General features: G+C 34.0%; 1 protein-coding gene across 6 annotated transcripts in view; it reads left to right on the top strand.

Moving 5' to 3' along the window:
* Positions 1-16,767, top strand: part of Dhit (Double hit) — a 153,868-nt gene that overhangs the window by 58,336 nt on the left and 78,765 nt on the right. For all 6 annotated transcript variants that reach the window (XM_067777986.1, XM_067777983.1, XM_067777985.1 and 3 more), the window contains 2 exons: positions 11,372-11,742; positions 14,359-14,784. In XM_067777986.1, coding sequence (XP_067634087.1) covers positions 14,360-14,784 — 425 coding nt within the window. In that variant the 5' untranslated portion in view covers positions 11,372-11,742; position 14,359. The remainder of the gene's footprint in view (positions 1-11,371; positions 11,743-14,358; positions 14,785-16,767) is intronic.

Genomic DNA, 16,767 nt, shown 5'->3' with positions numbered 1-16,767 from the left:
GCGTACATGGCATTTAGCGACTTTATTTTATAAGATTTATAGATATAGATTTTTATTTTTCACACTTCCCTGTAATATTAAAACGAAATGCAGATTTTCGTTGATTTTGAAATTCGGCTTAAAAATTCCACATGGAACAACTAAAGACTCTCCTGAATTAAAAAAAAATGTCATAGTACCTCTAAATCGCGTGCCCCCTCAGAAACCCCTGGCCCGGTGCTAAACGTATAGTAAAATCTACTACGATCGTAGTAGAACTCAAAGACAGTTCTGTATGATAGACAACCCTTTAAATTGTGCATGCCGAACTTGTCAGAATAAGGGAAAGCGTCAACGGGATGAGAACACCTGAATTTTAATTTCATCGTGAGTAAAACATTCGCTTTACCAACTTTTAGATTTTTTTACGATAGTTATCGTTTTACAATTTCTTAATTTTTTCAAGGTAAAGAAAATAAAAATATCAAAAAAAAAAAACATAACTTTTAATAAAACTTTGCTCAGTGTAATACGTACTTATACTTTATTCCAAAATCGTTTACTACTCGTAGTAGTAATTCCATAGAAATGAATTTATTGCTTGACATTTATGTCACATATCCTCTTACATAATTCATAAGTCAAGTATCGCTTTCAAAGGAAAATAAAATATATTTACACACACATGTACAAACATATATACATACATATGTTTGTATATGAAAAGTAAGTATAATAAATACTTTTGCCACTATAAAGCGGCAAAATCCCCTCGTCTTAACTTAATAACAAACAAACATGTTCTGCAGCAATTTTTTCGCACACTCACCTCGCACCTCTCCGCTTTGTTGGTATGCTTTGCGTTGAGCGATTTCCTGCTTTAATTATTTTCTAGTTGCACCTGTTACTATTGTTTTGCGCGTCTTTAGGTAAGAGTGTTTGCAGGTGTGTATGTGTGTGTCTGCACACCCAACAATATCCTAATGCTCACTTTGTTACAATGCCAACTTTGCTGGTATGTATGCATGTGGGAATGTATGCGCGGGTGCACTCGTGCATGCATATGTGTGTGTGTGTGCTTGTATTGAAGCATATCAGCCTTGTAATTTGCATTTCCTGCCATATTCAATGGAAAAATAATGTGTGTACTGGTAGGTATCTGCATACATATAAAGGTATGTGTAGGTGTGTAAATTGACAAGTATGTGTTCGTATGTTAAACAAATGTAAATGTAAACATATAACCAAATACATATACCCAAGCACGTGTGTGTATCTATGCTAAGCTGATATGTTTTGATGTGGCTTAGATTCTTCGTAATATTCAAATTGAAAGCAATGTCCCATTTAGCTGCAGGTGCTGCTGACCTCGATTAGAATGCGCTGCTTGTATGACATTCGTAAGCTATTTGTAATGCAACTGGGACAACAAGCAAATTTGAAATTACATATTTATATATGTAGCTGCATATATAGTATGGTGATAGATGCATTCGTTATAGATATAGCTGAACCCTCTTGCAAGGATTATATATACGAAAAATATTAGGTAGGTACCATTGTTCGAGGTCGAGAGCTCGTAAGACTGAGACGATCTTAAAGTATAACAAGCAAGAAAATATAAGCTTGGTTGAAACTTAACATAAATCGTATATGATTTCTTTCCTGAAATAGTAACCGGTTGTAGGAAAGTAATCGGTTTCGAAATTGTAACCTTTTCTAAAATAAGTAACCGCTGCAAAGAAGTCACCGTAAAAAAGTAACCCGTTCAAATAAAGTAAACGCTTGTAGGAAAGTAGCCGGTTTCGAAAATATAACCGCTTCTAAATTAAATATAATTATTATTATTATTATGTATTTAGGCTTAAAATAAATTTTAAGACTAACAAAATAATTAAAATTATATAATCATGACCTGATTGAAGAAGATTTATGGCTCTATTCTTGATGCCGACGGAGAGTATCGAAGCAGGTATAATGATAAGCTGTATGAGCTTTACGCAGATATGAAGATAGTGCGTTATGTGAATGGACGAAGGCGGTCCCGCCGGTCAATCGATACCATAGTTTGAAAGCAGAGAAACGAGAGACCTCCACTGAGAAGGTGTAAGAAAGAAGAAGAAGGCTTGACCTCCCTTGGCGCTCCAAATTGGCGTCCGCTATCGGATAATAGGGACAGCTGACGTGACTTGTTACGAAGCGGTCAAAATTTCTTATGCTGCTCCTTATGTGACTTTCATGATCCGCGAAACCTCTGAGATTTGAGATATAATGATGCTATCATTGAATTAGGTTAGCATGGTGTTTGAAAACGCTGCCGAAAAGGCGGCTAGCAGTCTGCTCACCTCGTGCTGTTGAAAGCGTTTCTTACGTCTAAGGTTGCAAGGAGGATAACTTGGCCTCTGATAAGCAAGAGTTTATGACTGTTAGTTCTAGTTTAGATGCCATGTCCATTACCCGTCTTTGTCTAGAGCTAGTCGTTGGTATTCTCAATTATATGGCTTTTGAGGTAAAGTCAACTCCTATGTTTAATGCTTCGTCCATTTCTAGGGCCGTGGTCTCTATTCATCGAATTCAACGTGGTCCTCCATTTTCTAATCCTCGGCCTGGCTTCATATGTCCAACCAAAATAAAGTCCAAGTATTTATATTATTTCATATGCAAGAGTTCGTTCTCATTTAGCATATCTCAGACTAGGTCATAATTCCATTTCCTTATTGGTAATATACATATATTTCAACTCCGCTTCTAGAAAGTTTATATTGCAGCATTTAAAAGCATGCCTCAAAGCGTTATATCGTTGTAAACACACATATATGTAACTATGTAAACTTATATACCAACGCCTCATGTGACATTTCACATATCACATGCTTTAAGCTGCCATAAGTAACTTAAATCAAAATAAGCTCAACGTTATATTTTAGTTGGTATTTTGACTGAGCCGCATTTATGTATATATGTATTTCATACAAAAATCTACTCCTGTACAGACCTATTTTGGTAGCTTATTCAATAAATATATATGATTTTAGAGGAATGAAAAATAATATTATACGTTGCCTATGTTGACTTAAGCTGCTTTTACTCAACAACACGAATATGCATTTCAATAAGGTAAAAAATTCGTATACGCGCTTCAATACATATGGCACATCTAGACAAAAATAGCGATCAACGTAAAAACCTTCAATATTCGGAAAACGCTTACAACGGACTGCCTTGCTCATATCCGCCAATGCAGTTTTTATTTTCTACAAAGCCTTGTTTCGCTTATTACTTCCTTACTTAATTGGCGCTTAACCGTCTAAACGGTTATGGCCGTCCAAAAAGGCGCGCCAGTCGCCCTTCGCTCCGCCAACCGGCGCCAATTGGTCACACCAAGGGAGTTTAAATCGTTTTCCACCTGGTCCTTCCAACGGAGTGGGGGCCGCCCTCTACCTCTGCTTCCATAGGCTGGTTCCGATAGAAACACTTTCTTGGCCGGAGCATCATCTTTCATTCGCATAACATGGCTTAGCCAGGGCAGCCGCTGCGTTTGAATTCGCTGGACTATGTTGATGTCTGCGTATAGCTCGTACAGCTCATCATTAAATCTTCTTCGGTACTCGCCATCGCCAACGCGTAGAGGTCTATAAATCTTTCGAAGAACTTTTCTCTCGAACACTCCCCCAGCATGCTTCTGCCCCATATAGCAGGACGGGTACGATAAGTGACTTGTAGAGTATGATTTTCGTTCGCCGAGAGAGGACTTTACTTTTCAATTGCCTACCTAGTCCAAAGTAGCATTTATTAGCAAGATTGATTCTTCGTTGGATTTCAGTGCTGATATTGTTGCTAGTGTTGATGCTGGTTCCCAAATAAACGAAGTCTTTTACTATTTCGAAATTATGGCTGCCAACATATGCGCTGACTCTTTGCTCGATGACAGCAGGTACTTCGTTTTGTCCTCATTCACCATAAAACCCATCTTTACCACTTCTTTTTCCAGTTTGGAGTAAGCAGAGCTAACAGCGCGGGTGTTTAGGCCGATGATTAGTGTTTCGCTTATTAGTGGAGATATTAGCCAATCGAGTATACAGTACGGTAGGTATTGCACTGGGCAGCCCGAAGGTAGTCATAACTTCGAAATTTCAGGTTTTTGAGTTAGCTCCTTATTGAACTAGTCATACGATATGTATACCTTCATCAAAGATTGTACATACATACATGTTACAGAAATGATATGAAATTTGCGGTTTCGAAACATCCTGATTTCTAAATAGAGCAAAAATTCATATGAACGTTACGTTGAAATGTTACTCATACGCCATGTATCACCTTTTAATAGATGTCCGATATAAAAAAATCTAAATAATAACAAGTAAGGAAGGCTAAGTTCGAGTGTAACCGAACATTACATACTCAGCTGAGAGCTATAGAGACAAAATAAGGGAAAATCACCATGTAGGAAAATGAACCTAGGGTAACCCTGGAATGTGTTTGTATGACATGTTTATCAAATGGAAGGTATTAAAGAGTATTTTAAGAGGGAGTGGGCCATAGTTCTATAGGTGCACGCCATTTATGATATCGCCATAAAGGTGGACCAGGGCTGACTCTTAGATTTGTTTGTACGATATGGGTATCAAATGAAAGGTGTTAGTGAGTATTTTAAAAGGGCGTGGGCTTAGTTCTATAGGTGGACGCCTTTCCGAAATATCGCCATAAAGATGGAACAGGGGTGACTCTAGAATGCGTTTGTACAATATGGGTATCAAACGAAAGGTGTTAATGAGTATTTTAAAAGGGCGTGGGCTTAGTTCTATAGGTGGACGCCTTTTCGAGATATCGCCATAAGGGTGAACCAGGGGTGACTCTAGAATGCGTTTGTACAATATGGGTATCAAACGAAAGGTGTTAATGAGTATTTTAAAAGGGCGTGGGCTTAGTTCTATAGGTGGACGCCTTTTCGAGATATCGCCATAAAGGTGGATCAGGGGTGACTTTAGAATGCGTTTGTACAATATGGGTATCAAACGAAAGGTGTTAATGAGTATTTTAAAAGGGCGTGGGCTTAGTTCTATAGGTGGACGCCTTTCCGAGATATCGCCATAAAGGTGGAACAGGGGTGACTCTAGAATGCGTTTGTACAATATGGGTATCAAACGAAAGTTGTTAATGAGTATTTTAAAAGGGCGTGGGCTTAGTTCTATAGGTGGACGCCTTTTCGAGATATCGCCATAAAGGTGAACCAGGGGTGACTCTAGAATGCGTTTGTACAATATGGGTATCAAACGAAAGGTGTTAATGAGTATTTTAAAAGGGCGTGGGCTTAGTTCTAGAGCTGGACGCCTTTCCGAGATATCGCCATAAAGGTGGAACAGGGGTGACTCTAGAATGCGTTTGTACAATATGGGTATCAAACGAAAGGTGTTAATGAGTATTTTAAAAGCGCGTGGACTTAGTTCTATAGGTGGACGCCTTTCCGAGATATCGCCATAAAGGGGGAACAGGGGTGACTCTAGAATGCGTTTGTACAATATGGGTATCAAACGAAAGGTGTTAATGAGTATTTTAAAAGGGCGTGGGCTTAGTTCTATAGGTGGACGCCTTTTCGAGATATCGCCATAAAGGTGAACCAGGGGTGACTCTAGAATGCGTTTGTATAATATGGGTATCAAACGAAAGGTGTTAATGAGTATTTTAAAAGGGCGTGGGCTTAGTTCTATAGGTGGACGCCTTTTCGAGATATCGCCATAAAGGTGAACCAGGGGTGACTCTAGAATGCGTTTGTACAATATGGGTATCAAACGAAAGGTGTTAATGAGTATTTTAAAAGGGCGTGGGCTTAGTTCTATAGGTGGACGCCTTTTCGAGATATCGCCATAAAGGTGGACCAGGGGTGACTTTAGAATGCGTTTGTACAATATGGGTATCAAATTAAAGGTGCTAATGAGTATTTTAGAAAGGAGTGGGCCTTAGTTCTATGGGTGGACGCCTTTTCGAGATATCGGCATAAAGGTGGACCAGGGGTGACTCTAGAATTTGTTTGTACGATATGGGTATCAAATGAAAGGTGTTAATGAGTATTTTAAAAGGGCGTAGGCCTTAGCTCAATAGGTGGACGCCTTTTCGAAATATCGCCATAAAGGTGGACCAGGGGTGACTCTAGAATGCGTTTGTACAATATGGGTATCAAATGAAAGGTGTTAATGAGTATTTTAAAAGGGCGTGGGCTTAGTTCTATAGGTGGACGCCTTTTCGAGATATCGCCATAAAGGTGGACCAGGGGGGACTTTAGAATCCGTTTGTACAATATATGTATCAAATTAAAGGTGTTAATGAGTATTTTAGTAAGGAGTGGGCCTTAGTTCTATGGGTGGACGCCTTTTCGAGATATCGGCATAAAGGTGGACCAGGGGTGACTCTAGAATGCGTTTGTACAATATGGGTATCAAACAAAGGGTGATAATGAGCATTTTAAAAGGGCGTGGGCCTTAGTTCTATAGGTGGACGCGTTTTCGAGATATCGCCATAAAGGTGGACCAGGGGTGACTCTATAATATGTTTGTATGATATGGGTATCAATTTAAGGATATTAATGAGGGTTTTCAATGGGAGTAGCCCTTAGTTGTATATCTGAAAGGGTTTTCGAGATATCGACCAAAATGTCGACCAGGGTGACCCAGAACATCATCTATCGGGTACCGCTAATTTATTTATATATGTAATACCACGAAGAGTATTCCTGCCAAGATTCGAAGGGCTTTCGGTTTCGTATCCTAGACAAATTAAATGAAAAAGGGCGGAGCCACGCCCATTTTGAATTTTCTTTTATTTTTGTATTTTGTTGCAGCATATCATTACTGGAGTTGAATGTTGACATAATTTACTTATATACTGTAAAGATATTAAATTGTTTGTTAAAATTTTACTTAAAAAATTTTTTTTTTTTAAGTGGGCGTGGTCGTCCTCCTATTTTGCTTATTTTTATTAAGCATACATATAGTAATAGGAGTAACGTTCCTGCCAAATTTCATCATGATATCTTCAACGACTGCCAAATTACAGCTGGCAAAACTTCTAAATTACCTTCTTTTAAAGTGGGCGGAGCCACGCCCGTTGTCCAAAATTTTACTAATTTTCTATTTTGTGTCATAAGGTCAACGCGCCTACCAAGTTTCATCGCTTTATCCGTTGTTGGTAATGAATTATCGCACTTTTTCGGTTTTTCGAAATTTTCGACATAGAAAAATTGGGCGTGGTTGTAGTCCGATTTCGTTCATTTTAAACAGCGTTCTGAGACGACGGCCCAGGAACCTACATATCAAATTTCATCAAGATACCTCAAAATTTACTCAAGTTATCGTGTTAAAGGACAGACGGACGGACATGGCTAAATGAATTCCTTTTTTCGCCCAGATAATTTTGATATATAGAAGTCTATATCTATCTCGATTAGTTTATGCCGTTACGGATTACCGTTATGCGAACAAAGTTAATATACTCTGTAAGCTCTGCTCAGCTGAGTATAATAAACCAGAACGCCTCAAATTTCCAAAAGGAGTATTGAACGGTATTTTCCGAAGAATATCAGGACAATCTACAACGTCGGTAAGGACGTTCAGAATAAAAGAGCAAGATAAAAGTAATCTCCTATACACTAGTAGATTTAAGTTTAAAAGCAAACAACGTGGCTTATAGGATGGCATAGGTTCGCTGAAGTTGAGAAAGCTTAGTGCAGACTTCATAAATTTCCTTTGCAGACGCTCAATTCTATTTATGTGGGTACTATGAAAAGGTTGCCAAATAATAGTAGCATATTCAAACCGTGACCTAACCAAGGCCGTATAAAGAGACTTAAGGGTGTACGGATAGGAAAAACCGTAGCTAATGTGGCGTACAAGGCCCAGCATATACTACTAGGTCTTTAACCTGATTTCAGTTGATTACCAGCAATCGAGTAGGTCGAATTCACTGTAATCAACTTTCTTGAATAGACTATCTGAAAACATTTGTCAATGTTTAAAAATAGGCGATTCCTTTCACACCCAGAGTTAACTCTCTCGAGATTAGATTGCAGAGACATAGGGTCCTCAGTTCTCGAAACAACCGATTAAATTTTGAGATCATCAGCATAAAGCAGAAAATGTTATAAAATACAATTTTATTAACGTATAAACTTAAAATTCCCTTTGAATCCGGAAGAAATACAGATAATAGAAGGAATTAGTTACCCCTTACTGATGTTTGCATCTGTAGAACCTTCATTTGAATATTCTGTTCTCAAGTATATACAAGTTTCTAACAATCCCTCATTTGCATTCCCATTCAATACATCTTTACACAAATACACTTATACTCAAAATTCCACGAGCAACAGTTCAATTCGATAAATTATTGTTCAACTAAGCTATCAAGTCAGTTGAGTGACCAAGTTGTGGTCAGTGCTTTGTCACAATAGCATTCACTGATATCAATACAAACAAATCTATGTAAAAACACGTACAAAATTTGGTTAGAAGAATTATGCTGTTGCATTGTTAAATATTCATACATATCAACATATACAACTGCCTCTCTTTCAATTTAACACAAAAAACCAAATCAAGTGTATACTAGCTTAAAGGTATGTATGTATTGTGTGTTTGCATATGGGTATAGGTACGTTTAACATCCTGTGCTTAGTCGAATGTCCATTGTTGTTCAGTGGTTCAATGTGGTTCATCTTATAGGTGCAGACCAATACTTTTTTCTTGTTTATTGCAAGCAATCACTAACAATTCTTTGTTGTTTTTTTTGTGTTTTTTAACTTTTGTTTTTGTAGATTTCACATTATTTGCTTTTGATTTCGTTTTTAATTTGTTTCTTTTTTATTTAAGTTCTATACCTTTTGTTCTGCTGTGGTAAATTTGTCACAATAGCATGCATGTACATACATACACACTTTCTACTTGAGTTGATTGAACATTCAGAAATGCATACAAATTGCTTCCTCGCTTATTTACGGGCATAAGGCACATTTAATGGGAGACACACCTTAAAACATTGTTTCAGTGTGCTGTCATTGTGTCTTGTTTCATTTGTTTTGGTTTGAGTGAATGACGGCTGTTGCTGCCTTTGGTGCGGTTATATTGGTGGTATCAATCAGCAAATGACATACACACACATGCACATGCTGTGTTGGTTGGATGTTTGTAGTACCTATATATACATATATGTTCTAGCTATTTACAGCGTTGGTAAGAAAGAGGTGTACACTGCAATTAGTGCAGACTCGATTAATTGATTAATTTTATGAGGATATTGCTTAGAAAGTATTTCAGCTCATAGAAATCTAAATAATTTTCTAGTTGATACAAGCACCGTAAAACTCAAAGAAATTTATGTATGTGAACCAGGATGTACTATAATAACAAAATAAATATTCGATTCACAATTGGAGCAAAAATCGAGGAAAAAGTACTGGAGGCAAAAAGCTCAAAATTGCGGACGCTTATACTGAGAACATACAATTGAAATACTTTCATTAACTTATATCTTTTATTTTATTTTATTTTATTTTCTATTGATTTTTTTTTTATTTATTTTTTTTTTTAATTTATTTTAATTTGCTATTTTGTTTTATTTTATTTTATTTAAATTTGTTTTATTTTATTTCATTTTATTTTCTATTGATTTATTTTATTTTATTTATTTTTTAATTTATTTTAATTGGCTATTTTGTTTTATTTTATTTTAATTAGATTTATTTTATTTTATTTTTTTATTTTATTTTATTTTCTATTGACTTATTTTATTTTATTTTATTTATTTTTTAATTTATTTAAATCGGCTATTTTGTTTTATTTTAATTTAATTAGATTTATTTTATTTTATTTTATTTTTATTTTCAGTTAACTTATTATATTTTCTTCTATTTAATTTAATTTAATTATATTTAAATTAATTTTATTTTATTTAAGATCGTGGCTACGAATAGAGCTCAAGGCCTAACAATAATTATGTTATCATTATTATTGTTATGATAAATTTTTTCTTAAATAAAAACATTTTTTTTGTTTAAATAAGAATATAAGAAAAAAATATTTAGATCCATTTTCATTTAAGAAACATTTATCATGACAATAATAATGATGAAATAATTATAGTTAAGCCTTGAACTCCATTCCAAACCGCGATCTTACAAATAAGTAGGCCGATATAACAACAAAAATTGTTATTTTTTTTTAAATTTTATTTTTTTTAAATTTTATATTACTTCATTTTATTTGATTTGATTTTATTTTATTTTAATTTATTTTATTTTATTTAATTTTGTTTTATTTTATTTTATTTTATTTTATTTATTTTATTTTATTTTATTTTTTGTTGTTTTATTTTTTTTTTAAGTTTATTTGATTTTATTTTATTTGATTTAATTTAATTTAATTTATTTCATTTCGTTTAGTTTAATTTAATTTATTACATTTTTACTTTGTGTATTGAATTAGCGAGACATGCTCATATTGCTTTATACAATTGTTTTTGTTATTGATATTAGAGAAAAATTACAAAGTTTACAAACGGCGATGGTTACTAGGGCATGTTTCTGCATTTCACTTCTTCATCAGGTAGGTTATCGCGAACTGACTATTAAGCTCGAAATCTCCAATATTCATACTTTATACTAGTGTAAAGGCAGATGCCTTTATCCACTAAGCCATATGAATGCCCCGCTGCTCGCTTTGCAATTGGTCTCTTAGTATTACCTTTTTGTTGCTGTTCTTTTATATACCTTTTATTTTATTTTATTTTATTTTGTTTTATTTTATTTTATTTTATTTTATTTAATTTTGTTTTACTTGATTTTGTTTTGATTTATTTTATTATATTTGACTTAATTTTTTCTTATATATTTTATTTTTTTTCATGTTATTTTATTTTACCTTACTTTGTTTACTTTACTTCAATTTAATTTTTATTTTATCATCTTCACCTTTATATTTCGCTCTATTCAGTATGGGAATGGGACAGGGACAGGGGACTGAATTTCCATTCTTGCCTTCCCTGAAGCAAAGTGCACAGATAAGGGCTTTAAATACAGAAAACTCGATTCGAGCAACTGGAGCTTCCTAAGGCAGTTCGGATAGTACCCGAAGCAGCCACTGTCGAACAGTTCTAGATATTTATCCGTCAAAGTAGTGCCATCTGGAATCACGGCACACCCAATAATCTACATATTTGTACATTGCCTTCATATACCTTTACTCTACCGACATAAAGCGTCTCATAAATCACAAAACTACAGCATTTGCCATTTTTTATGTTGCTCAACAGCCAATAAAAACTTGAACTTACAACAAAGTAACTGGCGGAAATTCCATTTTCTCAACTCACTTAACATTCTTTCCTTATAATTCTTTTACAGAAATTCTATTCGACTTACTCTGTTCAACCACCTACGTGCTGTCAACTGCCAGTAAAAATTGTACAAAAATCTAAGCTTAATATCCTGGAGCAGTGGATTGCAGGTGTGCCATTACTACGAAGGTGGCTGCTGCTGCTGCTAATTTTGTTTTTGCCGTTTGTGGCGCGAGAATTTAAAGTGCATTTCCGACGTTGAAAGCAGGTTTATAACAAAATAGACACGTTGGCGGGCAACGAAAACAACAAGTACAGCAATAGTTAGTGAGTGGTAAAGTGGAGGGGCGTCGCAGCTAAGAAACGGAGTCGAGAGAGCAGGCCAAAACGTTGAAACGGAGCGTACATACGTGCAACGGGACTATAAATACATTTTCTGTGAGTATCCAATGTATGTGATGTAGAAATGTTTGATAGTAAGCAAGAAATATGTTGCGCATACGCCATGTTGCTCTGACATTTTACTGTATTTTTGTACGAGCATGCCTCTACAGTGTTGTGCAATTAAACAGCAGAGTAAAATATGGACGGAATTAAGTCTCGCAATTCTTTGAAGTTACCGGACTATACTTAAAAAAATTGTTCTACTGAGAAATATATAAATCTTTTTAAATGGTATTTTTCTGAATTATTTTTTTTTGTAATTCAAAATGGTTTTAAATTTTGTAGATTTATTGGTTTTTGCAAATTTAATTTCTTTAGGATATTTTTTAGGTTGCTTTTACAGCAGTATGAGGTATGATTGGTTGATTGGAGATTTCAATATCAAAACTTAGCTCCCGAAAATCTAGCTGATGGAGAGATGAAATTCGGAATAATATCCTTGTAACCATCGCCGTGTTCACATTTTGCAATTTTTCTCTAATATCAGTTATGGCAAATAAATTTAAAAATCTTTTCCGAAAAAAAAAAATTGTCAAAAATCAATACAAATATTGAGAATCCTAAAGTTTGTGAAAGTTCCTAGTATAGATTTTAAATTTTTATGCAGATTTCCAAAAGCTTTTCGCATACTCGAAGCTTTGTGAAAATGGTTTTGAATCAGATTTATGTGGTTTTTTTTTATATATTTTCCTTTGCTTGAAAAAATCAGATAAGAAACTTTTAATTGCTAGATTGCTATGTAGATTCTAGAAAAATTCCCACATTTTCGAAGCTTTTCGAAAGTATTTTGATTAAGGCGTTTATGTTTTTTGATATTGATTTATTTTGAAACTAGCGAAAATTAGTAAAAGATAAAAGTCTGATCCAATGTCTTCGAAAATGTTTTTGCATACGATTTATATAGTTTTCGTCATTAAAATTAGCAAAAATTAATAAAAGAAGGAACAGATAAAATGTGGATGACAAATTTTAAATTGTAGTTTCGAAACAAATCTGAAGTTTTTTTTTAATATTTGGAATGAGGTGTACATGTTTTTGATATTGATTTTTTCTGAAATTAACAAAAAATACTAAAATATCAGAAACTGATAAAATGTGATTACTGACTTTAAATTTTTATGTAGATTTAACTTTTTTTTGAGCTTTCAACATTTTTCGAAGTAGAATTTGATTAGAATTATTTGATCTTTCAACATTTTCGAATTTGATTTTGATTTGAATTATTTAGCTTTAGTTTTTTTTGTATACAACTAACCAATATTAAAAGCCGATAAAATTTGATAAAAAAATTTAAATTTTATGTAAATTTCCAATAAATCCTCAAATTTTTCTAAATTTTCCGAAAACTCTTTGCATTTTTTTTGTATACAACTAACCAATATTAAAAGCCGATAAAATTTGATAAAAAAATTAAAATTTTATGTAAATTTCCAATAAATCCTCAAATTTTTCTAAATTTTCCGAAAACTCTGCATTTTTTTTAAGTTTTTAATAGTAATCAAATTTTTTTTATATAAACATGAATTAGTAAATTAAAACAAAAATTGGTCAATTTCAAATTTCTTTGCAGAATTTCAAAAACATTTCGAGTTTTCGAAATTTTTTGAAAATATTTTTTAGTAAATTTTCGTTAGTCTGTCCTTTGTGGTGGAACTTGATAACAAATTTAAAACTTTCATGCCGATTTCACTAACAAAAATATTATAAAATTAAAAATTGTATGTAGGGTTTCAAAAATTTCTCGAATTTTCAAAGACCCATTTCGAATTAGTTCCTTAAGTCTCGATTTAAATAAATTGATGAATGAAATAATTAGAAAATGTAATAAAAAATTTATAATTCCCTACAGTTTTTCAAAAATACTTTAAAATTTCGAAATTTTTCGAAAATGTTTTTGAATAATTTTTCTATAATTTTCGTTATTCTTTCTTTTGTAAAATAATATAATAGAAGTTTTTCAACTTAGTTGTAGGTAAAACTAACGAAAATGAATAAAAGAAATTATGCTGATAATAAGTGATATAAAATTTGGATAAATAGTGATAGTGGCTTAACTGCTAATTGTGTGCACACAAGTGTAGATTGTAAATATAGCACACAATTTTTGCCAAATCTTCAATATGTAGAATGCGAATATCTTTTAGATTAATATCAATCATGGGCTTTTGTATAGTCACAAAAGACAGCGAAAACAAATTTATGAATTTTGAACCAAAGTGCTCTGTAAAACAATGTAAAATGCCTTTATAGTTATTTTTGGAATGCTAAACGTTCAAAGGGCTGTCATTTTCCAAAAATTCGACATATAAAGTTTTTTCGAAAGAAAATATTTTTTATTTTTTCCTTTTTTTAATTTTTGGCAATTAATTTGATACTGGAAGTTTTAATAAATTTTTTTTTGAAATTATATGATCTCAACATCGAAGTTATATTCATTGTTTTCGTCAGAAAAAAACCCAAAAGAAAAAAATTATAATAATGTAGGTTCCATAGTAGTCCATTTGCTTATATAACTATTTCTTTGCACACCGCTATATATTTACAAAACAACTTATGTAGGCTCAACACTTTTCTTCACCTTTCTTAAATATTTCTCTTTCATTTTCGTAGAATGTCTTGTACAGTGTCAGAACTGCCATCGGGATGCCACCTACGTGGCATGAGCTCGTCCGCCACTTCAGCAGCTGCCGTGGCGGCGGTGGCAGCGGCAACACAAAATAACAGCGGAAATAACAGCACATCGAATGCAGGTGGTGGTGGTGGTGGTATTAATAGCAATAGCGGTGGCGGCAACCTTCACGTGGGTGGCATGTTAAGTACAACAACCAGTTCGCGTGCCAGCTCAACAGGAAATGCGGCAGCGAGTTTTCTGTCCGAAGCAGCGTTGATGACGACGACGACAACAACGGCGGCTGCGATGACGATAGCAACAATGACGACGACGATGGCGACAAAAACAACACAACACCAACGACAACAGCAACAATCACAGAAGCCATGCTGCTTTTGTTGGTGTTGTTGTTGCTCATGTTCATGGTGAGTGTACTGATAGTTCTTAGTAATTGCATGTGCAAATCCAAAAATGAAATGAAAATCATAAAGTATTACCAACTCGAGCTATAGGTTGTGGGACTAACACAAATGCGGGTTTGATAATATAATGCACCATTATTCTAGTTTTTGTTGCCATTGCGCTGATGTGCTATATTCAAGAAAATCCATTGCTTTGAATTTCATACAACTGACATATTTTCTATTTTCTTAAAATTTTTCTATTTCCTTTTTTCTTAACATTCTTTTTAACGCACATACCTTGGATATTCGCTACGCGCACAATATTTCATCTTTTGTTGTTGTTGTTGTTGTACAACGTAGGTCAAAGTGGTGAGTAAAAGAATTGCAATTTATTAAAGTAGATATTAAATTAAATTTTAAGTGCTCGATGTTATCTTACAAAGCGAGGATTTAAAATTATTTTACAAGTAATAGAAACTACATATATAAGATTGAGATTCTTTTCACAATAGTATATAAAGAACTTAGTTTATAGTCTGATACTACCGTATTTGGAAAAAAAATCACAAAGAACGTGGTGCTACTTTTACAATCTAAATTACAGCAAACAAAAGTTTATCATACGACATGGCGTACTTGCTCAAGTTTATAACTTTGTCTTTTAAGTAACTCTTGAAACTGTTTTAGTTGTCAGTAATTGTATATAAGTATGATGAAACCGACTTCAAGCTTTCAAGCATGGTATAAATATTACCAGGTAAAACCATTTACTCTTCTTGGCGGCCATAATGGTTTATTGATTTTTAAAAAAATGTTAAAATCACTCTCTTAAACTTTGTGGAAATGCCAAACCAAAGTAAACACAAAAAAAATTGTTGGTTTGACATTTTTCACTTTTTTTAAATCCCAAAAAATAAAATGCTTATGAAATAAGTGAAAAAATATTTCCAAAAGTTTTGAAATCGGTATATATGTATATGGCGAAAAAATGAGTTACCAATATAATGGATGCCTCAACACGTCCTATTTTTGCAAAGGGACAAAAGAAAAGACCTCACTTCTTAACCTCTTCTAATTAAGAAGCGAATGTTGGAGTCAACCCCTATTGATTTTTCATTCATCCTTCCTCACTTGGTTGATACGTCTTTAACCATTAAATATGCCGAAACTTCACTTTATCAGATGCGGCCGTTGCGTAACAAACCACTCCAGCTAACGCTGTTTCGCGATATCTGACGACAACAGCGGGCACCAAGAGAGATCAAAGTCTTCTCCCACCTGCTTCTCCGAACCCAGTGGAGATCTTCGCATAACTTGCCCACGCCAGAAAAAACGCGATAGCTCTTCGCAGCTTAACTAAACATCATCGTCCAGTTGGAGTATCATAGTTCGTGGAGGCTAAATTTACCGGCTGAACGGTCATAGTCTGCCGGCGTGGTGTAGAGCTAGTGTGTTGGCCTATCCATGAAAAATATTTAAGGAAATTTGTATAAATGGTATTGATTTTCCCTCGGCATTACCTTGGCACCAAAAGTTCGTCCGCCTTAGCAGATAAATTTTTGGGTCGGCACAAAACATGTATTTAGGTGAGCCAGTTTATAGAAAAACGAATACACGATACGTAGCCTTTGAATTTGATGGAAAGCTAGAACTTAAACTCCTCAGGTATATATCACACCAAATTGTTATTATTAGTAGATATGTATCTCTTCCGTACACCTTGGCGGTAAGTCGGGATTTTCTTCTCGTGGCGCAGACGCAGATAAATTTCGAAACAATTTGTTGAAGAAAATTTCTTGGAGGAGGATCGTGGCCTGATGCCTCTTTATGCGGGAAACCACAATACAATTCTTGAATTGAAAATTCTGGAATGCGGTTGATAGTTAAGATTTCTTTCCCACCAAAAAAAGTTATTTCCATCAATAAAAAATTCGGTTTTGGATAAAATATCATAATATTAATGTTAGAACTCAAAAATATTTACGACAGCATGACACTGGTAAT

This window comes from Eurosta solidaginis, chromosome 3, assembly GCF_040869045.1.
Source record: "Eurosta solidaginis isolate ZX-2024a chromosome 3, ASM4086904v1, whole genome shotgun sequence".
In the NCBI taxonomy this organism is placed as follows: domain Eukaryota; kingdom Metazoa; phylum Arthropoda; class Insecta; order Diptera; family Tephritidae; genus Eurosta; species Eurosta solidaginis.
This window is presented reverse-complemented; position numbering and strand designations above follow the sequence as displayed.